This window comes from Harmonia axyridis, chromosome 2 (assembly GCF_914767665.1).
Source record: "Harmonia axyridis chromosome 2, icHarAxyr1.1, whole genome shotgun sequence".
Taxonomy (NCBI): domain Eukaryota; kingdom Metazoa; phylum Arthropoda; class Insecta; order Coleoptera; family Coccinellidae; genus Harmonia; species Harmonia axyridis.
In genome coordinates, this window is record NC_059502.1 from 29,800 (window position 1) to 56,858 (window position 27,059).

Sequence of the window (27,059 nt, forward strand, 5' to 3'; positions counted from 1 at the left end):
CGAAAATCTTAAGATATCTACGAAAATTCTAATATACTTTTGAATTCCCGCTCAAATGAATGAAGATCCTAATGGCTTTCTCCTGCGCTGGGAGGAATGCGCGAATTCTCGATTGGAACAAAATTTCAGTTCATTTTATCGAGAGTGTTACTACTGTCATAGGATAAGGAATGGAATGAAATTTTGAATGCTTATTGTGGGATTTCCATTCTCTGTATTGTGTTGGGATTTGATTCTTGAGTCGATCTTGAATAAGCCTTTCTGTCAATGAATTTTTGAGCCCACATTTTTATCCGTTGCAAGTTGCTACACGGTTTTTATATACAGGGTGAGTCTTTGACTTGTACATATATTTTAACCGAAGGTTCTTGAGGTCAAAAGAAACACTTTTTTCCTTTACCATTTTTTCCGATTCGGCCCTGTTAAAAAGATATAGCCATTTTAAATTTTCAAAATGAGCTAATTCACCCCTGAAAACCGGAACACTGAAGTTTTCTCAAGCATAAGATATACCTCTTGAACCTTGGAAATAAGCTACTAAATTAGAAAAACCATCATAAACTCACGTTTAACATTCCATTTGTTGAACAAAGTAGTGTTTATAATCAAATAAATGAGTTATTCCAATTTCGTTGACGCTAAAGATTAAATATTCTTCTCTTGATTTCTATTTCATTTTCGATGATTATAACGAATTGAGCTCGCTACCACCCATATTAGCTCTGATACTCATATCCATTCATTCATTATATTTCATTTATATGATATCGTTGTTTATTTTTCGTGCAAGAATTAACCTTAAAATCTCAAATAAATAATATTCATCTATGAAAGATCTAACACAGACTATAGTAATCTGTGGTTTTAAGTTTGAATTTCAAATTTCGAGTGATGCCAAATATAAACACAGCAGTTCGGTTCGAATAATCTATGTTCTAACTTCTAACCTAAAATTTTCATTTACAGTTTACACTGTTATTGTTATAAGATATTTGTTATGAAATGAAGCATTTGATTTGTTCCAACTATCTCATAAAAATATTGAAATGCATCAATATTTTTGAAGCCATCAGTATGAAAATATGGAAATATGTAAAATATTCTGGCTCTGTAATCAATGGAAAATGTTAGACTCCACTTGTAATCAAATTTGTTCTTAATGTGTACCTACATTATAGCCAACTTTACTACTTAATTCATCTTGATTTTGGCATTGAAAATAAATGAGAAGTATTCAATTTAAATATCCACAATAGAATATCCAGTTTCTTTCAACTCACCTAATTTGTTTTCACATTAAAACAATTATGGCCCTTTTGGAAGTATGTCAATCATAAGCTCTTAGGATGAATTTATGGAATAGCAAAAGAATAAAAGTATTCAATCTCAATCACATGAAAATTTATCTAGTATGTACCTAGTTCTAGTGGTATGTTTCGATGTGAGTTTGAATGAGCCGAAGAAGAATACAGTATTGTTCGATAGCAGCAGTCTTTAGTGGGATATTGATTGTTGTCATTATAATGGGACTATTTTGTGAAAACTTTTTTAAACATGGGTTTTATGAATAATCTGGACTTTTCAAAAAGAATGTTGATTTTAGTGAAGTATCTTCTTATTATCAGAGCTGTGCCAAAGCTCAGTGATTTTTAATCAAATCGAGGAGTTGAGGTGAGCTTATTCAAATAACTTCATTTTCAAACTAAGTTGGCTAGTACTTCAATTCTTAAATCTGAGACATGACTTCATAGTAAATATTCATTTCTGTGGTTTTTTTTTCCACAATAGAACAGAGTTGCATTCAGCCAAAGTACCCAATTTTTTGAATTTCACAGGTAATTTTTTTTTTTTAAGATCAAGTTATTCGAAAACGGCGCTTTGTACGAGAAAATATGAAGAATATTTTTATTTTTCAAATTAGCCAAATATTCTTCAATGAACGTTCAAATTACTATTAAGAGTTGGTTTCTTCGAATTTCTGGTATTTTTATGGTATGTTATGTTCATAACAAAGAAACAGAAGAATGTGTATGGAATCTGGTGTTCGGAGAAGATGTATCACATCAAAAAAAAGCTATATTTCAAAAATCATTTCCTTCGATACAACCATTTCCGAGATATAGCCGAAAATCACATTTTTTTAACGATTTTCAACAGCCTGTATCTTTTTAACCGGGCCGAATCGGAAAAAATGGTAAAGGAAAAAAGTGTTTCTTTTGACCTCAGGAATCTTGGGTTAAAATATATGTACAAGTCAAAGACTCACCCTGTATAGTGACAAGGAAACCATCAAATATATGGGTCTCGGTACCTAATTTGTTATTTTTGCCAACTTCAAAGAAATAATTGCCAGTTAATTCATAATGATTATTGATGGTTGCAAGAGCATTCGCTCAGTATCTTCATGATTACAAGGTTTTATTGACTGAAACTGTGTGCTTTTCAAAGCATCAAATTCATTATCACCAGGGCAGCACTGAGACTCAATAACTCTCATCAATATCGTATAGTGTCTTATATCGGAAAAGCTTTATTCCCATAGAAAATTATTTTGTAAAGAATTGGTGCGGGTTGAATTCAAATGATAGAGAGTATCGAAAAAATACATCATATTGTTTCCTTCCAAGAACAAAAAAAAATCAGAAACTTTTGATTTCTAATTCACTTTATAAAAAAAAACTGCACAGCACTAAGAGTGGCTATTTGCTTAGTATGTATAGAAGAACTAAAATTCCATCTGTCTCTACCAACTCTTGAACTTTTCTTTATAAAATTTCTTTTATTTGATATTAAAACTGAATTTTCCAATTTTCAAGTTTTTTCCTTCACTTTTACCAAAAAAGATGTATTACTAGGAAACCTCTAATATTTCAAGCTCCTGAGCTATATGAAAAATCTATTGATATGTTCAATCCACAAACTACAACCCGAAAATATTCATTTCAATTTTAAATATAAGGTAAATATAAAAATAAAACATGATTTTATTTATTTTCAACATCATTGAGATATTTCAATATAATTTGGTTGTTTAAGGTAAACTTTTCTTCAAATATTCATAAAAACATGGGCTGATTTTTCGGTCAGAAAATATTATTACAGTCGAATAATAAAATACATAACTGTAAGAATCGTAAAAGGTTGGGAAAAAATGATCGAAACCAACTGTCAAATGCTAAATATAGCTTTTGAGAAATTTCATTGGAACTTACGACATTAGGAAATTAATGTTGATAGAAACTTTACCTATTCTCACTCAATCTATAACAAAACAATATCAATCGAATATTCTTCAAATCAGGCGCGGATCCAGGGGGGGGGGAACTGGGGGAACGTTCCCCCCCCAAATGGCCCGGGCACCTCTTAAATTTTGCCGGCACTCCTAGAATTTGACATACTAAGGCTCAAATAATTACAAGATCAGAAAAAATTTTACCTTCAATACATTTTGTGAAAACCCATATTAATGAACGGCAAAAAAATGACGTCCCAAAATGGCGGAAGCATTTTCAGTATTTTGAGAATCTGAAAGTTCCCCCCCCAAAAGTGGGGCCTGGATCCGCGCCTGCTTCAAATACATTCAATTGCAATATCGATATCCCGGAAAATGGAGTTTATTCCATTCATAAATCCTGAAAAAACCTAGAGATATCATTTCATGACGACTGGACCTGATTTCATGATAACTTGTAGCATTGTACTTGTTTATCACAAATACACGCCACTGGCGTAAATTCTTATTGTAGAGCAGAAAAAATATCGAAATATAGAAATCTTCTGACCACTCTATTTCAAATATTTCAGTTCTTCAAAATAATACCAATTCTTTCAGAGGGCTTCACTTTACGGACCAATTTTTTGACAGTAAAATTCGAGGCTTAACGTGAGTGCAACTAGATGGCGCTCAACATCAACAAAATCGAAAAAAGCACTACACTGGCTTACTATCCTTTCCTTATACTATGCTACTGTATAGTCTCTATGCCGTGGTATCATCTCTGTTCATATCAAGGGAAATCATGAGCTCGTCTCTTTCTAATGCTTTCTTCTTTACGATCTTCTGAAAAATTACGTGACACTCGATCCATGGATATTAGGACTATGAGACTTCCCAAGATACGTCTAAGGATAGAACTTTAGAATATTTATAATAATTAATTTAAATGAACGCTCGTTATAATTAGGTGATCCTTTCCAAGTTTTGAATTAATTTTGTTTTCTATGACTGATTTACAATATTGAAAATAAATTCTGAAGATACAGACGTATCATTTACTGTACGAAATGATAATTATTTAGAGTAAACCATTAGTCAGAAATAACGCTCTGATCGACAAGAAACTTTGTTCTTTTTTTGTTAATTTTGAACTTGATTATTTGATTAATGACTATCAAGATCGCAAAATATAGGTGACAAAATACAAAGGATACCGCACACTTTATTAGGGAAAGTGGTCTCTTGTCAAATTCGCTGAATTTTTTATTTGTTATATTCCAAGTCATTCTCAACCAAAAATTTTTCTATAGGCTAGTTTTGACGCTAGGGGCCTCTGAAAACTCTCATTCCTTCCCCATTGTTAAACAATACAAAACGTGTAGTGATGATTTTCCAGAATTCTGAGTAATCTAGATGTTAGCAGTCATTACTATTAAAAGCATTGTCGTTTGGTATTGTTACATTTGGTCAGTTATACAGTGTTTTCCATCTACTTACAATTTTTAAAGTTCAATATTATTTGAAAATATACTTCGTTAACCCCCAGCCGTCTTTATAGTCTAATCATGGACAATTTCTCTACAAGGCTAATAAAGACGGCTATGGTTAATCTACAGAGTCCATTTATACATATAAAACACAGATTCCTACTGCCAGACACACTCAAGTACCCTAACCAATAGGTGGCGCGAAAGACAATGTCGGATAAATTTGCCTAAATCATACCACTTTTCATCAATATCGGAATAGAAGAACGAGAGATAAAGAAATCCCAAGTTCAAGCATTAAAAGAGAATTATTATTGTATATATATAATGAATATAATGGTAAAAAATTTAAATTTCATTTCCAACAAATATGTAAATAACCTGCATATTAAATCTTTATAAAAACTTAGTTTTTTGCCTTCTTGAGAGATTGTAGATACAATCCTAAACCTTGTTGAACCTTTTCTTGCATTACTATGTCACAGAATAGGTTCAGATCAGCCTCCTTATTTTTCACCAGATCCTAAAATATTAAAATGAAAATTATATTTATGATTACATATATTTAAATATGAAATGCTTAAAGTTTCACAGTTTATCATATGAAAAAGTATTGCAAAAACATTAACCTGAATAGTTTTCTTCCTGATCATATTTTTTGTGGCCGCTCTAGCAGAAGGAGAAATTTTTTCAAATAACTGAAGGAATGCTCTGCACTTTATCATTGCTTCTTCAGAATTCTCTGCAATTTCATCGATTAATCCTATCTTGGAAGCTTCCTCAGTTGTAAACATTCTCCCACTTGTCAAAGCCAATTCTGTTTGTCTACGACCAATCACATTCATCATTGTTGATATAAACCAGGGTGGTGCAACTAAGCCCAATTTAGTTTCATTGAGACCAATAGTCTTCTCTTTCAACATAACTCTATACTCACAACTGAGTGATAGCAAACATCCACCAGCTGGAGCATGGCCCTAAAAGTATAATTTTTCATTGATGATTGTTCTGCATCCTCAATTTAAGATATTCAAACAAATTTTCACAACTTGCAGGATAATAATAAAAGAGTGTGAGCTTGCCATATCTGATAATATCAAAGCATTTTATTGAACTTCATATAAAGTTCATTCATAAAGGATACCCAAGCATATTTAAGAATTTTACAGCAAAGAAAAGAAATCTCACATTAATACATGCTACAGTAGGAGCACTGAATCCATAAAGATTTATCCAACAGTCTTGTAGTGCTGTCCAAAATTGTTTAACCCTGTCTTTTTGAGGCTTATAAAGTTCCAATAAATCAATTCCAGCTGAAAATACTTTGTCTGAAAACTAAAATGTAAGAAATGAAAATGTATGAGTACAAAATCTAAAATCAGTATACCTACCGATTTTAAAATGAGTCCTCGACTTTTATCCTTTTCTAACGAAATGAGAGTATTAGATAATTCAGATACCAGTTGTAAATCCAAACTATTTACAGGAGGATTCTGAAGAGTTACTGTCGCTATACCCAAATTATCAACCACAACATCAACAGGACTTTTTCCTATGTTTGAATAATTTCTGAGTAGTCTTTGCAATGGATAATAACTTTTTCGTACAAACATAATGAACGTAAAATGAATATTCACCTAGAGTCCAAATGTTCGATACTGACTAAAATGAGATAAAGGTAATTGATAAATAAAAAATATCAAAGACTGTATCACCACAGATTACTAGTTAGTCTGTGGTATCACAGACTACAATTTGGTACTTTGGTCCCTAAAGAAACATCGATATAACTGGGTTCATCCAAATACCGTTGAAGCCTGAGAGCGCTGCGATCAGTAAACTAACATGATATTCGAAATTTACGATGAAGTTTTTGATTCTTTTCAAAATATGGTTTGAGTAGGGTATCTTAAAATATGAAAATCGATTTCATAACACTGTCTTAGACAATTTTGTAATAACTTTCCTAAATCACTAGTTGAATCAGCATCAGAAAAATTAATTCAAATGAGTTAGGTATCCTGTAACCTAACTATTATAAATACAATTAAAACTATTTTTAGTGAATGACACTGATTTGGATACTTTCAATGACAAATGAAGAAAACAATAAATTCGAATATACTTCACGAATATAAATATATATACAGGGTGTTTCAAGTTCGATGGCCTATTAGACGTTTCTAGAGAACGGGGCCGATTTGAAATCTGAAAATTCGGAATATGACATTGTTCATGATTCCCTATTCAGCTAAAATAAAACTCCCAGTTATACAAGAATTTAAAAAAATGTTTCAAAAAAAAATAGTATATTGTGCAACAAGTGGGGAAAGTCCAACTTTTCTCGCGAGTGTGGAAGTTTGTGGCACGAGCCTGAAAGGCGAGTGCCGCAAACACACGAGCGAGAAAAGGACTTTCTCCACATGTTGCACACTATACTTTTCCTACAACTGCACAAATTTCAATAATTCAAGTAATGGACTTGATTCAAATCAAAATGGCCTTCGTTGACAGTATGTGCTAATTTATTGCGTTTCCATAGAAACGACTCAAAAGCCCAATTTCATTGGTCTACCAAGCGAGGTGTGGGCAAAGTGCCGTGTGGAATAGTTATTTATAATACAAGTGCAGAAGGCATTGATATTCTTCCACGAGTTCAAAATTCAAAAACGAGCCACGAAGTGGCGAGTTTTGGAATGAACGAGTGGTAGAATGAGCCTTCTGTACGAGTATTATACATTATTTTCTCTAATTCATTGCATTTTCATTGAAATTAATGAAATATTTCCATAAATATATTTTAGTGATATTTGAATTGAAAAATGTTGGTTGGCAGAACTGATTTCTTTAAGGCAAATTGATGAATTGACAGATAAAGCCGTGGCGGAAAGTTCGGAGTACCAACATAGAATAATAAAATATAACCATGAAAACTGTGCGTTTCTGATATATTCTCGCACGATTTTCTTCTACAAGATGTGGAAGAATGAACGGAATAACCACAGAATTAGAGAATAATATTTCCCACAGTATGAGCAATACATAGTTTTGAAATTGAGTAAGCTGTGAAGAATACGCTACTTTCCATAGCAGTTGTAGGAAAACTTTTTTTTGCATTTTATGCCTTAGATATTATCAAGATTTCCATTTTCAATTACTCTTTTGCAAAATTATTCCTGATTGATAGTAGTCATGGACAATATAATAACAGAGATGTAGGTTATATGAAATTTTTTATAAGTAGTTAAAAAAAAGTGATGCAAATCACAAATAGTATTTATTTCAAAAAAATGTCAGACTGATAACATTACATATCCAATCAAGTAATTCAACAATATTGATGGGCATTGAGTGGTTCTAGCGATTTATAGAGAAATGAATCTTCAGAGGCACGGCTTAAATTTCCTGTAATGTTGGTCTTTTGAGTCTGTTCTTTGATTTTATTCATTTCTTAATTGAAACTTGGTATTGTCATTTGGAAAATTAGAACAACTCGTTATATTTTTTCCAATTATTAGGTGGTGATGAATTTTGTTGATAGTTTCATCATCAAACATTTCAAAGTCTAAACTCTCAAATTTGGAAGCTAAGTCTTTTATATCCTTAATTTTTTTATTAGAGGAATTTGGATTTTCAGACAACGCTAACAGTCCTTTGGATATATTAACTACTCTGAAGTCAGGAACAGGTTCCAATTTATTTTCAGTTTGAAGCTTATTTATTAGCATATGAATGTGTCTACACATAGTCCTGTTTTCCAAATAAAATTTGCATTCACATGAAAACATGTGAGTACATACTTTACAAAACAAGCATATTTACTCACAACATTTTATATCTAATAATCGGTAAATAATATATGAAGTTTATTCATTTTTCAAAATATTCCAACTAATATTATAAATATTTGTTTCAATAATATAATTATCAATGTGTTAGAGAACTTCCTTGTGATTCTGAGATAAAAATCTTGTTTGCTTCGTATGTTCACCTTTAGTCAATCTAATTATTCTTTCAACACTTTTATCTCTCACAAATTTCAACTCAGCATTCAATCCCTTATCAAGTCGTTTTACTGTCTTCCTTTCCAGGTAAAAGTATTTTATGACTTTATGCATTGACTCCAAGTGCATATTTGTATTGATTCCTGCTTCAACCCTGAAACAATAAGCCCACTTCCTGAAATTATGAGCATAATTTTTTTTAAAATATTCTCCAAAATTTCTCGTTTTTTCATTATTGCAAATGTAAGCTAAAGCATTAGTCAAAGCAGAAGTGAATTGTAACATTGGTGTTTCTTGTTGCAAATTTTTCAAAATTTTATAAATTTCTGAACGCTTCTCTCTGTCAGAAATTTTAGTTAAATTACTTTGCCATGCATGATCAACATGCCATGAGCAAAACAAATGTTGTGGATAAGATGCATTCCCTTCACCCATCACCTCAAGCCAACCATTAAAAAAGCATTCAGCCATATCTGACATGAAAAACTTAGAAAACACAACACCTGAAATAAAATAATGTCAATATTCTGGCAAAATAATAGAAAGAAGCACCATTCTCATTATAAATAAAATCTAATAAGTGATATATACTTTTGAATATAATGAAAAAATGATATTTCTTCACTCTTAGACAAAGTTTTACTCCATTACCAAATAAATCATAAGCATGCATGTCCTGAATGTTTGCAAAAATGTAATACTGAACTATTATTATACATAGGTATTTAGAAGTGTAATTTGAGTTTCAATCCCTTATCATAATTTGAAAGTTTTATGATCAATTGGTATTCAAACTAAAATATTATAAACTACTTTTTCAATGAAAAAATTCAAAATTTGAATATTTCCGAATTTTTTTTTCCATAATAAGAACTGAAAATATACGTCCAACACCATTTCACATACCTACTTCCTCCCTAACTTCTGTAAAAAATAATCTATAAACTACTGTATCCTTTCTATTGGAAAACATTTCAGCCAGTGGGAAACCGTGGTGAAAATCGTCTAGTACCATTATTGTTGTCATTTGAAAATCATAACCATTCAAACCATGTGTACTGTCAATAGTAATTATACGTGGAAATTTTCTAATCATTTGTTTTTGAAAGGTATTCATAACAATGATACAAAAATCATCATCTTTCAATATACTATGCTCTTTTCCTTGCTGTTTATAAAATAAAATAGGATTTTGTTGAAGTTTTTCACATTCCTCAACCCAAAGAGCAATAGAAAATGCGTCATTAGGATCTCGTTTTCCGTTTCTCAGTTCAAGACTGCAGCTATTTTCTATATTTCGTAAATCTCTTGATGTTAGCAAATCAATTCTTCTCAAATGCTCTCCAATTCTATCCCGAGTCGATTCAAGAATCCTGATAAAAATGAATAAAATTTAATTATTAACATTTGTGAAAATGGAGACATTATAATTATTATTTGCCAGAAAAATCATTTTAGAATTTACTTTACCTTTGATTTGTAACACCATTCACCATTTTAGTAGCAATACTCTGCTTATCTGGTTTTGACAATCTAACATGTTGCAATTCTAAGGTATGTCCATAATGGACTTTCTTGCCACTCTACTGTGATTTTATTACTCTCCATATAGTAACCTTCAATGCACTTGTGCAACTTCAACAATCTACTCCTTTGATCAACATCTTTAACACTATATAGTCTTAAATGAGAAATCCATTATTACAACTGTTAAAATTATTAGGTGGGTATATGTTCAATTAGAAGGAAATTACCTATAATAATCAATAATTAACAATGAAGACTTACTTGTTTTACTTCTGTTACATTTATAATATATTACTTCACCGATAGTACTAGCATATTTACTTTTTAGAATATAACAACCATTAGTAACTTCAATGTTTGTCTTCCAGTTCTCAAAATCTAAAAATAATACAATAATTCCTTTTTGACAGAAATATATTTAAATGGTGATCAATTAGTGAATTTTAATTTTTTATTAGACATTTCTAGTGAGAGGCTTCAATAAATAATGAATTTTACCAACCATTAGTATTCTTGAATATATAAGACTGTCACAAAGTTCATTGAGTGGTCATTATGTAAATGTTGCATTAGATTTTTGTTGTTAGAAAACGATCTATTGCAGTTTGGTTCCGGACAATGGCTAATCCAAACAGTATTCCTTTCATAAGATATTGGCATTGGCTCTGCAACTTCATTATGCACTTCGTTAATATGTCGATTGTGGTTAGATTGATTGCTGAAGACTTTTTCACAAAATTTGCATATAACAGGCATTTTCAGAAATGAACTTGCGAATTACTAAGTAAGATGTCTAAAAACCAGGTGTATGGACCTTAGAATATAGATACAGTAGATAGATTATTAATGTTCTAAGGTATGGACTGATTAGCTTTTGTTTTGCCAATTTTGAGAATATTAGTTAAGCTTCGTTATGTCTTATGTCAACTGTAGGTAGCGCTATCAACAAATTAAGATTCTTGTTATTTATTATTTACGAGTTTTGTACCATTATGTATATCTTTCATTATAGTTATGATTTATGGAAGTAATTCTTGTAATTGAAATACCAATAAACTCTCTCTCTCTATTACAATTTACAAATATTTGAATTCATTCCGGTGAACATTTCGTGTTTTGTTTCACGACTTTGCACGATCATACTCGATTACACATCGCTTTTGATTGGTCAGTATCGGGTTTTAATTAGTATCCAATCAAAATCAACGGAAATGACAACATTGCGGCGCCGCCACGAACTAAAACTAATATTTCAATTTGGTCGAATGCAGCGTTGCCGTTCGTACGATAATTATCGTTTTGTACGATAATTTGCTGCTCAATACTATGTACGATACCGCATGTACGATAATAGCGTTTTGTACAGGGCCGTAGCCAGGGGGGGGCATTATGGGGCAATGCCCTACCTTTAATTTTCAATGCCCTACCTTAAAAAATAGTAACAATTTAAATAATATTCAAAGGAAATTTCATTATGTGACGTGAGGAAAAAATTATCACTCGCAAATCAATTCTGAATTAATCACGAGTTGTTAGAGATTGCGAACTACATCAATAGAGTGCACCGTGGTCATTGTATATATACAGCACGCTGTATTTTCAGAAGCACCTCATGTGCTTATTTTCTTGATTCCGCACATAGATGGCATTTGAAGTATGTATGGGACCTGTACTGGAATATACGCCCCTTGGTAGGGGGATCCCCATATAACCCAAAATAGAGTTTAGCGAAATAATTGTTTGTTTATTGAAGTGAAGTGAAGTGTTGATTGACTCATTTAGCGATGGATATAAGGACTTTCTTTACCAAAAAACGAAGAGTTGAAGAGGGAATTCATCACGATGAACCCCATTGCTCAAAACCCACTCCTAGTTCTATGGAAACTAGTTTGGCAAAACAGGTTGGTAGAAATAGAATTAACTATGGTATTCCTTCGGATATTGCACGAATCGGAGAACCGATAAAACAAATTATTTTAAATATATATCCCAAAGAAAATAATAGGGCCTTTGTTGCGGATTGGTTTAAGCGATATAAATGGTTGCAGTATTCGGTCGAGAGAGATGCTGCTTTTTGCTATCCTTGTCAACAATTTTTACCCCATGGAAGCAAACAAAGTTCTTATACTTCCACAGGATTCAGAAACTGGAAAAATGCCAGTGATACAAGAACTGGGTTTCCAAAACATGAGAAATCAATTCCTCATACACAAGCCATGGCGATGTGGCAAGACAAACTACGCAGAATATCTACAGGTAGCAGTGTCGAAACTTTGATAAATCATGAAGTTTTAGAAAAAAACCGGTATTACATGAAATCAATTGTTGAAGTTATACAATTTTTAGTTGTCAACGAGTTAGCTTTGCGAGGAAATTATGTTTTGGAGGAAAAAAAAGAACAAGGATTATTTCAGAATTTATTTGAATACACGTGCATGAAAGATCCGAATTTGAAGGAGGCTTTCAGCCATATACCACAAAATGCGACATATCATTCACCGGAAATTCAAAACCAAATAATTCAAGCAATGGTTCAAGTAGTACAGAACTCCATTGTCAAAGATATCAAGGAATCTGACGTGAATTGGTTCACTCTAATGGAAGATGGAACGAGGGATAAGAATAATCGTGAAAATATTGCTATAGCAATACGTTACGTTAAGGATGGAATCGTCAATGAGTCGTTGCTGACAGTTACAACAACTGAACATCTTGATGCAGCAACATTTACCGAATTAACTTTAAACACTCTTACGAAAAATGGCATTGATCTCTCCCGTATGCTAAGCCAATGCTATGATGGAGCAAGTGTTATGAGCGGAAAAGTTTCAGGAGTTGCGACTAGAATAGAGAATCAATTGGGCCGAAAAATTCCTTATGTCCACTGTTATAACCACCGCTTACATTTAATAGTTATCAGGACTATCTCTGAAATGACTTTCATCCGTTTATTTTTTGATCAATGCATCATGTTACATGAGTTCTTTCATCATGGAAAAATAGCTGCAATGTATGGTGGAAAAATAATTGGCAGATTACTCGAACAACGTTGGTCAGGACACTTGGCGGTTACAAAAGTTGTAAACGATAATTATTCAGAGATTTTGCTAACTTTAGATAAAATGAAAAATGACAGATTCAATGGTGACGACGTTGCCAAGAGTGTCGGCATCAAAAAAATTATGCTTAATTTGGAATTCCGAATGGCTATGGTTGTGGCCAAAAAAATACTATCCATGCTTCAGCCTGCAGATGCAAGTTTACAAGCCCGAAGCGCAGGATTGAAAGACGCCCTAATAATCATAAATTGCGTCCAAAATGAAATCACAAAATTGAGAACAGATGAAATGTATCATCAAATTTTGGAAGAAGCTAAATCTATGACAAGCATTGATTCTGAAAATAGGACTCACACCCAAAAAAGGCAAGTCAGAAGATCTAATCGCATGGATGACTACTTGATGTTTGACTCTTCCTGTTCCTCAACGAAACAAAATGAAGAAGATCAACCATTTAAATCTGAGTATTTCGAAACATTGGACATACTAGTTGCTGAATTACAGAGAAGGTTTTCAGACAACGATGATCTGTTAAATTCTGTAGCGAGTCTCGATGAGTTGGATGTGAACAAAATGGAACCTTTGAAAAATTTAGGTGAGTGTAAGGCAATTAACAAAATGATGTTGCTGCTTCTAAAATATTACGCTTGTTTATTCATATTCAATTCACAATTTAAATTAACTTTTCAGGTATAACAATTCCATCAAATGAAGAGGCTACAGTGGTTAAAGCTTATTTGAGTCGTCGTGAGGATAAAACAGAAGACATAGTGCAAGTTTTGTACAGACAGCGAGAGGCTTTCAAAGATACATATGAACTCTTTGCATCTGTGGCGACCATAGGATGTAGCACTGCTGTTTGTGAATCTACTTTTTCAACCTTAACTGCAATCAATAGACCTCAGAGGCTGTCAATGAGTCACGAAAGAATGGCAGGCATGGTATTTCTGGCCTTTGAAAAGAGAAGGACTCAGTCTGTTGATCTGAATGAAGTCCTTCGCATATTTAATAATATGACAAATCGAAGGATTCAGCTGTTTTGAGGAAGTTTTTTATCATCATTATATTAATCACAACATGTTGAAAGAAATAATATAAACTGAAGAAATAAATATTTTTATATATACATACTACCATACACTCAAAAGTAGGTACGATGAAAATTGATTCATCAGATCACATCGAGTACAATTTTTTACTTCTGCCCTACCTGTAACCTTCATTGCCCTACCTTAAATTCATTTCTAGCTACGGCCCTGGTTTTGTACGATAATTTCAGTGTACCTATCATTTGAGCTAAAGTGTCCATAGATACTCAAAATATAATGAAACTCAGTATGACCAGATTTAGTAGATATCCAATTTTTCAGTAGATTATTGCATTTTCAGAAAGTTTTTAGTAGGAAGAAATCATTTGATAGATTTTAGTAGTTTTAAAAAATCTAACCGAGACGGTTGGGAATGTCTAGACTCAAGAATGTTCCGATGAATCAATTCATTGTTCATTGGGGTTCTACGTTCAACGTGAATCTAGGAGAACGAACCTACTCAAACATAATAAAATCATAAAACTTCTTTGGTGCCTGTCAGCTGAAAATAAATACAAAGAATCATGGAATATCCGAACTCCGGAGGGACGAAGGGTCCTCATTAAAAACAGAATTTGTGGTTCCCAGGAATACCAACAGAACATTGACAATCAATGGAGAAGGCTTCAACAGAATTTTATAGACTTGCCAAATGAAATAAAGGAGGTTGAGAACTTGGATGATTTTTATTTTAAAATTGGTCAGCTACGGGATTGCGAAGAAAAACCGATGTTCGCTGACTTAAGCAGTTTCGCAATATCTGTTCTGTCGCTACCACATTCGAATGCAACCTGCGAGAGACAATTCTCTAAAATCAATTTAATAAAAACTGATTCGAGAAACCGTTTGTTGACCAAAACAATCAATGGAATAATGCATTCTTCGCAAAGCATGCATCTCGCGAATGGATGCGTAAATTTTCAACCTTCTGAAATTATGCTTAAGTCCATGACAACATCAGCTAACGTTTCCGACCAGCAAAATGATCCTGAAATAAATATTATATTTGATATTTAATTGTGAAAAAATATATTTATAGATAAATAATTGAAACGTTTTTTATTTCATATTTATTTTCAATAATAAATTTGATAATTATTAAATAACAACTTTATTTAATTGTTACAAAGATCGAGTGAAATTGACGTCACAAAATTACAACTATAAAAGTTTTGGTATTCACTCAGCTAATATGGCTCAATATCTATAAGACAAATTTTGAGTCTCTTTTTTAAAACATTTAAATTAGATATAATTTTTTAATTTTTTGCAAGTTCATTGTACAATCTTATGTACATATTAGAATTATAAGATGGATGTTTTTCCGTCACCGACAGTCTGTGAATAGGATAATACAGGTTGTCTGATCTTGCCTAATAATTAATTAATTATTTATTTACCGTTTTGTTTAAATAAAAAATATATTACTTATTCGATATATTGCTTGTTTTTTCATCCTTGTCCACAAATTATCATATTCTCGCAAAAATTTCCTTTATTTCGAATGTGTACGATAAAAATCAGTGGGATACGATAATATGTACGATAATGTACGATAATTTTGAACACGCGGTACGATAATTTCGGCTTGTCGGCCTGGCAACGCTGGTCGAATGTCATTGCATTCAAAATTTGACGAGTGCATTCACCATGTTTTTAGAAATTTTAAACGAAACTAATTAGGATATTTGTAAGTCATTACCACAGATTACTAGTTAGTCTGTGTCATTACTTTCAAAACCAAGAGAGAATAATGATGAATGATGTGGACCTATTGCTAAAGAATAGGAGTTGGTATTCATACAAATATGGCGATAGAGAGCCAGAATAAATACCTGAAATATGATAAAAATAGAAGGAAAAAAAAGGTATTATACATAATTCTATTCTTGCAATTATGAATTTACGAGTATTCATTGTTTTAGAGTTAAAGGCTATCAGATTTGTTGGAAGAAATGGTCGATGAGAAGATGTGGATGAAAATTATGAGAAATGAAAGACCTAACTCCAACAACCATGAACACAAAATTTCTATAGAATCTCATAAAAAAGCAGAAACAATGAAAGACTTAATACAGAATGTGAAAGGAGAACAAGGGAGGTCTGTATATGATGATAAATATTATAATACACAATTTATATCATGTGATCCAGATTGTCGATTAGGATATTGTAGTCATTGTTAAATATGCTTGCACAAATATAACTGTGAGTGTTCCGCTAACAGCTTCAAAACTATATTGTGCAAGCATTTACATGCTGTTACTATGTTTGAACAAAGAATCAATTCTGTTTCAGATGACGACAACAATTTAGAAATTAATGAGCCATCAACAACTTAACTATAATGAAGATGTGGGACATTTTATAGATGAAACCATTTCTAGTTCACAAAATTTCACATCTATAAGCAATGACACTGAAAATGTGAGTTAAAGCAAGCTCAATTCAAGTTTTTGAATAATTCATTATTTCAACTGTTTTAGGATTTGCTGAAATGTGTGAAACAATTGAAGACTCTCAATCCATAAGGAAAGAGGAGATTATTTTCAACTATCAATGGAAAATTTTCCAAACATAGGGTCAATGCCAAGAAGAACTAACATCTAAGAAGTGATAATTGAGAAGCAAATCTATTTCCCAAGAAAAAAAATGAATAGTATGCATCTTCTGTGAAAATGACTTTTCTATAAATTCATATTCTTTTTTCATTTTTAGCAGAGACTACTAGAACTTCATAGCAAATAATTTAGAACATTGAAATGAGATTGACAAAAAATCGAGGTAACAAATTCTAACTGAACCAGCATGTTACACATATAAGAGACGTACAATGTTCAAATGTGGATAGAAGAACCAGTCAATATCAAAATAAAATATGATATACATCCTTTACATAAATTAATGAAATTAATTATAATTAATATATTATATATAATATAATTATATATAATTTTGAACAACTGTAAGTTTTCTTACAATAAACTACTTCCTGTATTGATTATAGGATTTCATTTCCCATAATTATATCAAAGTGAGTAATGTAGATTGAGAACAACTCAATGAAAGTGTATTGTTAACTGTTTTTTGAACAGCCAAAATTCTCTATGCTGTAAAGAATTTGATACAGACTTTATTAATTTCCATTATATCCTAATCTGAAAATAAAATTACCTCATTAGCATTTTTAGTAATGGAGCATCTGCCCAGTAATATCGTTAAACTATTCAGTATATTATTATAGAGTGCAAGAAAACCTAAAAATTAACAATTTCTTATTAAAAAAAAGAAATATTAAATTCATATTTGTTATGATACAAGTGACAAAATTGGTCCTCCATTTTTTTTATTAATCATATACTTATTATTGTCCCAAGTGTTTACTAAACCATAATCACTGAATGATATTACCCTATTCTGTATTGAAAACCCAAGAGAAATCTTTTTTGAGATTCATAAGTGGTTTCTGAATAATCTATATATATAATAATATAAGGGATGCTACAATCTGAAATAATCTTTTTCTTGCCCTGATCCTTCACATAACACATTGATTTAAATTTTGAAATTATTAAAAAAGGTGAAATGTCAAACTAATCCTAATATGAAACAAGCTAGTGGTACTTTTAAAAATCCATTTCTAGATGTTTTATTGAAATTTCTCAAAGTTCAATCCATTATTACCAACAATAAATTTCTTAATTCACATAAAATAATTAAGAAGCTTTAATTTGAATACTTATTCATAGTAACAAAAGGGCACTTTCAATTCAATCTCATACAAAATTCTCTTTCATATTATCAAATCACATTAATTGATCAACCTACAAATAAATATAATAATAATAAATAACTTCTATCATATTCGCATCAATGGTCACTTTAGTTCAATGTTTTGTAGCCTTTAGAAGAGTTTCCTTGGAAATTTTTGCAGTCTTTCCCTTATTGGCACTAGTTCAGTTCTGTATAGTGTGTTCATATTCAAAAATTGGTCTGCAGAATATTTTGTATATTTTTGTACCTGTTGATATAATAATACCAAATTTCATCTACAAAGAAACCTCAATTAAAGACGAATTTTGGAAAATTCTACATATATACCTACCTGTTTCATACCACTCTGCAATTAAAATGGGAAACAAAAGAAAATGTAAATTGTGTTGTTGTTTGGAACATCAACGTCAAAATCGTATTTGAAGGGAATTCTCGGCATTCTCACGCATGACAGTTAATTTCATTTAGGATCTTTGGGAGTACCTGTAACTCATGAGCTTCGGGTCCAAATATTTGGTCTGTTTTAGCGTATCCTGTACTAAACAGAGACAAATGACAAACTTCAAAACATAGACCTTATATCACCTTGATATTAGGTCTATGCTTCAAAACTTGTATTTCGCGCCATAACCTAAAATAATTGTATTTCGTACATTTGGCAACGTTGGATTTTTTGGGCTATCTATCCTCTCGTGTAAATGCTATGTCATGGATTAAAATGAAAAAAAATATTAATATATCATTGATCAAAGGTAATTGTTCAATTACCAGAATTAATCAGATTATCCCGAACCTGTAATCTTAAGTTCTTCGTGTTTTTCTGTTTATTATATACGAAATATTGTTTTTCTATGGTTTTCCAATGTCAAATTTTTTTGAGTTGTGGTTGTTTGTGGTTAGATCATATGGTGAATGATAGGAATATTGGAATATTTTATTGTAGTTCAATTATCGTAATATTATTTTTTCTTTTGAATGTTATGAAACTACGATTATTTAATTTCTTAGAAAATTTTGCGAAGAATAATTTACTTGTAAACTTAACGTTGTAAGTGAATGAAAATTTAGTGTTCTCTTAATTGAAGGTTATTTTTCAGAATGTTCCTTTCTGGGAATTGAAGTGTTATATATTAATTTGGTGAACAGTTTAGTATGAAGTTTTGAAACCAGACATGCCACGGAGCAATATTCCATTAAGATCTATGCGATATTTCTCCAATAGAAAACATAACAGCGTTGCAAGATCACATATTAAAAGAAGCTCTGGTGCACAACCAGCCGACGATCAAGAAGGACAGGCTTGTCCTGTAAATAATATTTTAGTTTTACCAAAAAATTCAGAAACTACCATCAACGTTATCAGTTCCAATAATCGGTCTTGTTCTCATGGCAATTTATTCAAAAAAATTAAGGGCCGTAAAAGGAGGGAAAAACAACGTTTAAAAAAAAGACACAATTTCGAGGATGATGTGAAACCTGTCATCACAAAAGTCAATTCAATGGATAGTGAAAGGATGAAACCTAGATTGAATAAGCATATTATATTTTTATCAGATTCTGATGATGAAAATGATATGGTTGATCAAAAAAAACCTGATGCTAGTTCTAGTTTGGCCGATACAGGTAACTGTGAGGAAGATGATGATGTTATATTTGTTGAAACACCTGCTGCTGAAATAATTGAGATTGATGATGGCACAGAGCAGAATGAAAGTCTAGAAGATGTGCACAACACTTTAGACAAATCTAATGATCAGGAAAACTCTCTAGATACCAATGATTTTTTGGATAATGCAGATATCAACTTGAAATCTAAATTCAATTTTGAACTACATGGTTCAGAATTTAAAGGGGCAGAGTTCCTCAAACCATCAGTACCTGTAGATGTGTCTGAATCTGGAAGTCATTCCAGTATTTCAGATGTAAGTGCTTCAATTGGTATGAATGTATTCAATGTATGTGATTTTCCCCAGGAAAAAGACAATTTATTTGATGACAACAATTTAGAGAAGTTCAGAAAGTCGATAACTCCACAAAGACCAAGTAGGAAATCAAGGAATAATTCAAAAGATGATACTCTAGAATATAGAAGAAAAACAAATGATACTTTACCAATATTGTCAGATATACAAGAGGAAACCAATAATAGGAAGCAAAGAGGAAGATCTATTATTAAAGAACTCGTTAATCATAGAGCGCATGTTTTATTATCTACAGCACAAAAGAAACTCAAGAATAAAAAACGTAAATCTAAAGATGAATTATCGGATACTTTGGAAGAAGAGAATGTCAGTGATTCCCAAGAGTTAATGAAGAGAAAGAAAAAGAAGAAATTAAAAAAGCAGGATAATATATCCGAAGACATCAATTCTGAAATAACAAATAGTTCATTCGGGGTTAATACAGAAGATGATGGAAAAAATAAAAAACAAAAAGAATCTAATGAAGATGGTGTTAGTGAGGTTTCTACTAATCTAGACACAGATTTGTTTGAATCTTCTGAATTGCATATTAGTAAAAAATCAAAAAAAAGTAAACGACAACATTCTGATGCAATTGTTGAGGAAGAAAGGAAGAAAAAGAAATCCAAAAAGGCCATAGAAGAAACTTCAGATGATGGTGCCAGAAAAAGTGAAGTTGAGAAGTCTCAAAATTTGCCAGAGGAATGTCATGATGAAAGGAAGAGAAAGAAGAATAAAAAGGCTTCTGAAATAAACATTGAACATGGCTGTGCAAAGAAAGATTTACAACTTCTGGATGTGAGCATCCAAGAAAAAAATGAGGAAAAGAAGAAGAAAAAGAGCAAGAAAAATATTTTCATTGAAGTATCCAAAGAGGTAGCGAAGGAAAATCTTGAAATTTTGGTAAATGAGAATGAATCATTAATAAACAGGAAAAATAAAGGCAAACAACAATGTAATGAATCTATAAGTCAGAATGATGATACACAAGAAAAGAATTGTACAGAAGGTTCAACTAGTTCCCACAATAAAGAACTAAATGAGATTGTAGAAAAGTCAGAGGGAGTTTTAAATACAACTGAAGATATTGTGAATGCGGGAGAGAAGAATAGTATTAAAGATCAAGTGCTCCCAAGTGAAACGATCAGTGTTGATACTGATGAAAAAAAAGTTATGATTGAGAATATGGAAACCTGTAAAATTGTTTTTAGTGAAACATTAAAAATTGATCAATTTTCAAACCAAATCCCAGAATTCAAGAACACACAAGAGCTTCAAGTATCTATCGTAGAAAGTGAAAGTAATGAAAAATCAAACATATTGCAAGATGATGAGAAATATATATCCGAAAAAGGAGAAAAAAATTATGGTGGAACTCCTGTAGTATCTTTTGCGAATATTGGGAAGGAAATCCAAAATGACTCTCATAACTTAGAAATAGGTCTTCAAGAAAATAGTGGAGATCAGAAAAAGAAGAAAACTAAAAGAATTTCAGAGATTTCAGTTGAATCATTTGAACCAAAGAGGATCAAACTAACCAATGAAAAAATAACTAATAGTGTTGATGAAATTTCACATCCTCAAAATGATGAAATAATAATAGATAATGTAAAAAAAAATCAGATTGATGAACTATTGACGATAAATGATATTACTGAAGAAAAAAAATCCCTGGAAATTTTACCTAACTTAGAAAATGAATCATCGCAAAACAAGATTGTGGATAAAGCTCTTGAAGGTCATAATGAAACAGAATGTATACAAAATAGATCTAAGAATATGGAAGAGAAGGAAGGAGTTCGGGATAATATTGAGAAAAACACCTTAGAAGAAAATAATTCATTAGGAGGTATGGAAGTCTGTATTTCTGATGAAAGTAAGAAAGCCGATAATTTCCATTTTGAAGATCCAATGGTAGTTGTTGACAGTGAAGGAAACGTCGATATGAAAATAGTAAAAGTATTTTCTACAGGAACCAAGTCTATATTTCCTGAAGAAAATAACTTTACAGATGATGTGGAAATTGATAATTTCTTAGATAATCGAGTTGCCTCTTGGACTCCTCATCCATCTAAATTTTCCTCCTATAATGAGTCTTTGTTCAATGATGGGAATAGACGGGATAAAATTATTGAAGATCCAATCGAGGAAATTGTTGCAGAAGAGCCTATGACTACTAACGGATCTTTAAATGAAGATTTGCAACCAAGTCAAACGTCTGCATTGGAATGTGCAGTCTCAACTATAACCTTACAGAATAATGTTGAAACAGCAACAGTGCAAGAGGAAAAAAATGATAGAAATGAAAATTGTTCTGTCGCAATTACTCCTGATGAAAATTTGAAACAGGATATTTTGGTAAAAGTTGAAGAAGAATCTAATGACAAGGTTGAGTTAGCAGTCGAAACAAATTCGAATGTAACTTTGCAAAATACAAAAAAATCATCAACTTTTAATGAAAATTCAGACAGTGAATCGTTTAATGAAGAATTACCCAACGAAATTGAAGAAATCTTCAAAGAAAAAGAGAATCACAATACAGTTAGGAGATTGTGTGAATTTCTGGAAGAAGTGAATGATCCAAATGATGTCTTGAAGAAAGTTTCCTTGTTGAAGCAAGCATTTACGAACAAAGTTCAACATATGGTGAGAATGAAGGAAGTAGTGAAAACCTCAAATGATGATGATGATGATGATGATGAAGTTTTATCTATCTCGTCTAGTACTTCTTCAGTGATGTGTCTAGAAGATAGCGTTTCGGTTGTTAGTATTGACGATGATATAACTTTGGCAAATTGTGATCTACCTGATGATGCGAAAAATGAAAAAAGTACGGATAACATTTCAGCAATTCTTCACGATACAAATAATGTGTTGAAAGAAAATGACGAGATTCAAAGTTACCAAAATCAATCTATATCTAATTCTACTCTGAAATCAGGTGGGAATACACAGAAAGGTCTTGACAAATATGAAGTGGAGGATATTCAAGAAACTATGTCAGGTAACTTTATTTTTTTTAGGTATGAGGCTTATTTAGAATATCCAAAATTATTATATTGTTGGTTGTTTGGTAAAATTTTTTGATTCATAAAAGGCTTGCAACAATACTAACTTCTGTTTCAAAATTACCATCTTCGTTACTCATTTTTTGTATACAATATTTTTTTTATTAATTACCAATGTTTTTCTGTTCATTTATCATTTGTGATGAAATGATAGAGCAATCTAATCAAGAAACAAGCACTAAAAAATAATAAAATATCCATTCATACTATTTTCATATTTCAGATGATCCCAAATTGTGGAAGATTTTCATTGAAGATGTAAATCCTCCAAAACTCCCTACCAAAGGCAAAAGATGCATAAAATGCAAAGAAATAGGTCACTTGGGGTATAATTGTCCAAATAGGTTGAATCTGCCCAATTGTGCATTATGTGGAATGGAAGGACATCTGGATTTCAGATGCCCTAACAGGATTTGTATTCAGGTAGGTACATGCTAGACTATTAATAATAATAAGACATTCATTATTCACTGGTGAATAATAGCTGTTGTCATATGCTCATTAATGAATAATATATATTTTTTAGAAGGTTACAAATTATTGAGACATATGTTAGGCTTTAATTGATTAATTTTAATATCTGCATGTTGAATAATTTATTTATTTATTTTCAAGTGTGGAAGAAAAGCCCCTGTGTTACAAAACTTCTGTGACCATTGTAAGCATTATAAGAATCTCACATGCACAATATGCAAAAATAAGGGACATCCAAAGATCAAATGTCCAGATTTTTGGCGAAGATATCACCTGACAGTAAGTTTTTGTTTCTTACAATATGCTTCAGGAATCATTCAAAAAAACTTTTTAGGTTTTTGTTTATTCTGTGAGATGAGGGAGATAATTTTACTTTTTATACTTCATTCGTCTATTTTTGTGAATTATATTCTCAACTCAAATCACAAAGTTGACAAAATGAAAGTCTTAATGAATAGCAATTTTTTCATTAATAATTTAAATTGTATGACAAACAAAAATGAGAGATTCCTTGGATAATTTTAAGAAAAAAAGTGCTATAAATATGAGACTGCAAACACTTTGTTTTCGTGATACAGGGTGTAGACATACTTTTTCTGATGATTATACAAGTTAATTCAACCTTTATGAATCATTGCTGCAAATCGGTAAAATAACCACCAAAACTAATTGTACATTCATTCATCACAGATTATTCTCTGGATATCAAATCGATTGTTTCTTTGAAAACTTTTTGAATAACCAATGGCCAATTGAAAAAAATTCTAAAGGAAAATGCACAATAAAAATTAACATATCACGTGGTGAAGACTCCAAAATGGAATATCTCTCCCAAATTTCAGTTGAAAATCCTGTGAAGTGTAGATACTATGAAAAAAAAACTCAAAATAAAAATCAAACAACCTGTATCTCGGAAACAAAGTGTTAGAGGGCCCATATTTATGGGACTTTTTTTCTTGAAATTAACTGGAGACTCTCATTTTGGTTTGTAGCTCCAATTGCACAAATCTCAAATATTTTTTTTTAAGGTCAATCATGGCCCATTAGTACAGAGAGAAGCTTTGAAATTGAAGGAGAAAAAAAATTTATGGTGTAGTTCTTGTGCCAGATGTGGACATCTAGAATATGAATGTAAAACGTCTAGCAGAAAAATCAAGAATTATCAATCATTCGATCCAAGAGTTCATCAATATGAAGATATTTATAAAATAGAAAAAAAGACAAGTAATCTTGAATCTGTTCATCCTAATCTAGAGGAGGTTCCACAAATCACCCAGCTTATTCCAAACAATGATGGCAGTTCAAGTAGTAATAGCTCTACTTCTGCCTCCAGTGAAAACTTAGACGGAAATCAGAACACTTCGGTTGTGTCTTCAAGCAACGCTGAAGATTTGAATCAGTCCATTGATAGTACAGCCGAAGGACTCAACACTTTACCTCCCGAATTTGAGGTTATTGATGAAGTAAACGACGAAACTCAAGGGATTGTTGAGAGTATAGCAAATCCAGAGAATTACACTCTTTTCATGACAGGTTCCGTTGGATCTCTAAAACATTTTTTGAGTACAGAACTGACCTTTCTTGAGACTTTCAAGTTTGATATTAGAAATATTCAATTCCGCTTTTTTACCTTTCAAGAAGATAATAAGCGATTGAAATGCAGATTTCCAATTAGTCGTAAACGACAGTTTTATAAAGAACTAAATATGCTTCTTTTTGGAAAGTTGCAAGTCAAATGTGGTAGAGTGCACACAGATAAACTAAAACATTTTGTTAATCATACAGTTGATTCATTGACCATTCAAACAAGAGAATCTCTGTACTACTCCTACGATTACATCTTTCGAGATAAACTACATGATCATGTTAATTATCAGTTTTTCATGAAGATGTTGAGGCAAAATTATGGATTTCAAAGGTGGTTACACTGAAAAACACAGTTTTTTTTTTGTTGTTACATTTCATTGACAATTGTGATTCTTGAAATAAAGTAATTTACTATTTTATTTATCAAAAGGTTTTTTAATTTTTCAAATGAATTGCTAGAGGAAACAATTGTAACTTACCTAATTTTCTGATGAAGTTGTATCATACCAACTAAACATAAACGTATCAAAAAAATATATTTCTGTAAAGATAAAGTACATAAAGATTGATAGTGTCTAAAACTTAGACACTTTTATTGTTTATATTTTAATGATGATCTGGTCTTTGTATTTATCCGGTTGTAAATAAATTGTTTTAAAGTTTATCTTTCAATAATGTATATTCCAAAATTTGTTACAAAACTACAATAATAAAAACAGATCATGCAAAAATTACAAGATATACAAATATAACAATCAACCATCTCTAGTATCTTTGCTTCCCTACTTCGTATAATTATCGTTCCTATTGCACGATCATACTCGGTTACACAGCGCTTTTGATTGGTCAGGATCGGGTTTTAATTAATTAAGATGTCTAAAAACCAGGTGTATGGACTGATTAGCTTTTGTTTTGCCAATTTTGAGAATATTAGTTGAGCTTCGTTATGTCAACTGTAGGTAGCGCTATCAACAAATTAAGATTCTTATTGTTTATTATTTATGAGTTTTGTGCCATTATGTAGCGATATATGTATATCTTTCATTATAGTTATGATCTATGGAAGCAATTCTTGTAATTGAAATACCAATAAACTCTCTATTTCAAATATTTGAATTCATTCCAGTAAACGTTTTGTTTCACGACTTTGCACGATCATACTCGGTTACACATCGCTTTTGATTGGTCAGTATCGGGTTTTAATTAATGTATTCCTTAGAATATAGATATAACATTTTATTGACAGTGATATTGTGCGTAATTTTGGACAGATAAAACTCAGAGAAGGCTCCATTCCCTCAATATATTAATTTTCCGGAACATTTGAAAAAGAAGACTTCCTTACCTAGATCTCAGAAAAAGACCTATGAAGACTATGGAAGATCAAAATGAACCTAGCGATAATAAAAGGCTCTATCTTGAAAGTGTACTTTACTAGCACCAATTTTTTGGGTAAGACTCTTGATTGCTGTCTGAGCTGCAACTGCCACGTTGAGGGGACCATTAAGAAATTGAATAGGGTAAGCTACTGCATAGGTACGTATCCTGAGGAGATATGTAGATGAAACAATGATTAAAATGGTATACCATGTTGACTTCGAATCAGTGTTCCGCTATGGGATACCGATTCTTGATTTTTGACATAAAAAATTTTAATAATTTGCTTATTTATGTATTCAGGTTATTCCTCCAAGGATTTTTATTATTACTTTAAGAAAAGAATACATCACAAAAATAAATCTACTCTTGCAAATGAAGAGCATATTCGACAAAAGTACACAAAATTAATTCTTTTCAAAGGACAATAACTAAT

At 31.5% G+C, this 27,059-nt stretch overlaps 4 protein-coding genes and 2 long non-coding RNA genes across 14 annotated transcripts; 3 read left to right on the top strand and 3 right to left on the bottom strand.

The window, feature by feature from the left end:
- Positions 1-5,012: 5,012 nt before the first annotated feature.
- On the bottom strand, positions 5,013-6,708 carry LOC123673265 (enoyl-CoA delta isomerase 1, mitochondrial-like). 4 transcript variants are annotated; one of them, XM_045607744.1, is made up of 5 exons: positions 6,457-6,708; positions 6,096-6,366; positions 5,893-6,039; positions 5,334-5,681; positions 5,013-5,227 (listed from the first exon to the last, which is right to left on the bottom strand). In XM_045607744.1, the coding sequence occupies exons 2-5, from the start codon at positions 6,315-6,317 to the stop codon at positions 5,111-5,113; spliced, it is 834 nt and encodes a 277-aa protein (XP_045463700.1). In that variant the 5' UTR covers positions 6,318-6,366; positions 6,457-6,708; the 3' UTR covers positions 5,013-5,110. The 4 variants fall into 4 exon arrangements, with proteins under 4 accessions (XP_045463700.1, XP_045463699.1, XP_045463698.1 ...); XM_045607743.1 differs by having other exon boundaries at positions 6,454-6,708; XM_045607742.1 differs by having other exon boundaries at positions 6,450-6,708.
- A 1,254-nt stretch (positions 6,709-7,962) lies between these two features.
- Positions 7,963-11,145, bottom strand: LOC123673195. Of its 2 annotated transcripts, none has more exons than XR_006746440.1 (5): positions 10,738-11,145; positions 10,497-10,613; positions 10,179-10,389; positions 9,615-10,081; positions 7,963-8,862 (listed from the first exon to the last, which is right to left on the bottom strand). XR_006746440.1 is itself a non-coding variant. In XM_045607650.1 (5 exons), exons 3-5 carry the CDS (start codon positions 10,202-10,204, stop codon positions 8,640-8,642), a joined length of 1,065 nt encoding a protein of 354 aa, XP_045463606.1. In that variant the 5' UTR covers positions 10,205-10,389; positions 10,497-10,613; positions 10,738-11,145; the 3' UTR covers positions 7,963-8,639. The 2 variants fall into 2 exon arrangements, 1 of the variants encoding a protein (XP_045463606.1); XM_045607650.1 differs by having other exon boundaries at positions 7,963-9,211.
- A 456-nt stretch (positions 11,146-11,601) lies between these two features.
- On the top strand, positions 11,602-14,420 carry LOC123673475 (zinc finger MYM-type protein 1-like). The gene is made up of 2 exons (XM_045607971.1): positions 11,602-13,889; positions 13,985-14,420. The coding sequence occupies exons 1-2, from the start codon at positions 12,020-12,022 to the stop codon at positions 14,335-14,337; spliced, it is 2,223 nt and encodes a 740-aa protein (XP_045463927.1). The 5' UTR covers positions 11,602-12,019; the 3' UTR covers positions 14,338-14,420.
- A 1,574-nt stretch (positions 14,421-15,994) lies between these two features.
- On the top strand, positions 15,995-17,383 carry LOC123672015. Of its 2 annotated transcripts, none has more exons than XR_006746213.1 (5): positions 15,995-16,250; positions 16,308-16,590; positions 16,681-16,809; positions 16,869-17,041; positions 17,101-17,383. It is a non-coding gene; the product is annotated as an uncharacterized LOC123672015 (long non-coding RNA). The 2 variants fall into 2 exon arrangements; XR_006746212.1 differs by having other exon boundaries at positions 16,308-16,483.
- A 632-nt stretch (positions 17,384-18,015) lies between these two features.
- Positions 18,016-18,921, bottom strand: LOC123672016. 2 transcript variants are annotated; one of them, XR_006746214.1, is made up of 2 exons: positions 18,488-18,921; positions 18,016-18,431 (listed from the first exon to the last, which is right to left on the bottom strand). It is a non-coding gene; the product is annotated as an uncharacterized LOC123672016 (long non-coding RNA). The 2 variants fall into 2 exon arrangements; XR_006746215.1 differs by having other exon boundaries at positions 18,484-18,921.
- Positions 18,922-19,053: 132 nt separating this feature from the next.
- On the top strand, positions 19,054-26,010 carry LOC123672014 (MATH and LRR domain-containing protein PFE0570w-like). Of its 3 annotated transcripts, none has more exons than XM_045605956.1 (5): positions 19,054-19,204; positions 19,254-23,121; positions 23,409-23,608; positions 23,801-23,938; positions 24,688-26,010. In XM_045605956.1, exons 2-5 carry the CDS (start codon positions 19,329-19,331, stop codon positions 25,588-25,590), a joined length of 5,034 nt encoding a protein of 1,677 aa, XP_045461912.1. In that variant the 5' UTR covers positions 19,054-19,204; positions 19,254-19,328; the 3' UTR covers positions 25,591-26,010. The 3 variants fall into 3 exon arrangements, with proteins under 3 accessions (XP_045461912.1, XP_045461914.1, XP_045461913.1); XM_045605958.1 differs by having other exon boundaries at positions 19,066-19,208; XM_045605957.1 differs by having other exon boundaries at positions 19,067-19,201.
- The last annotated feature ends 1,049 nt before the right edge of the window (positions 26,011-27,059 follow it).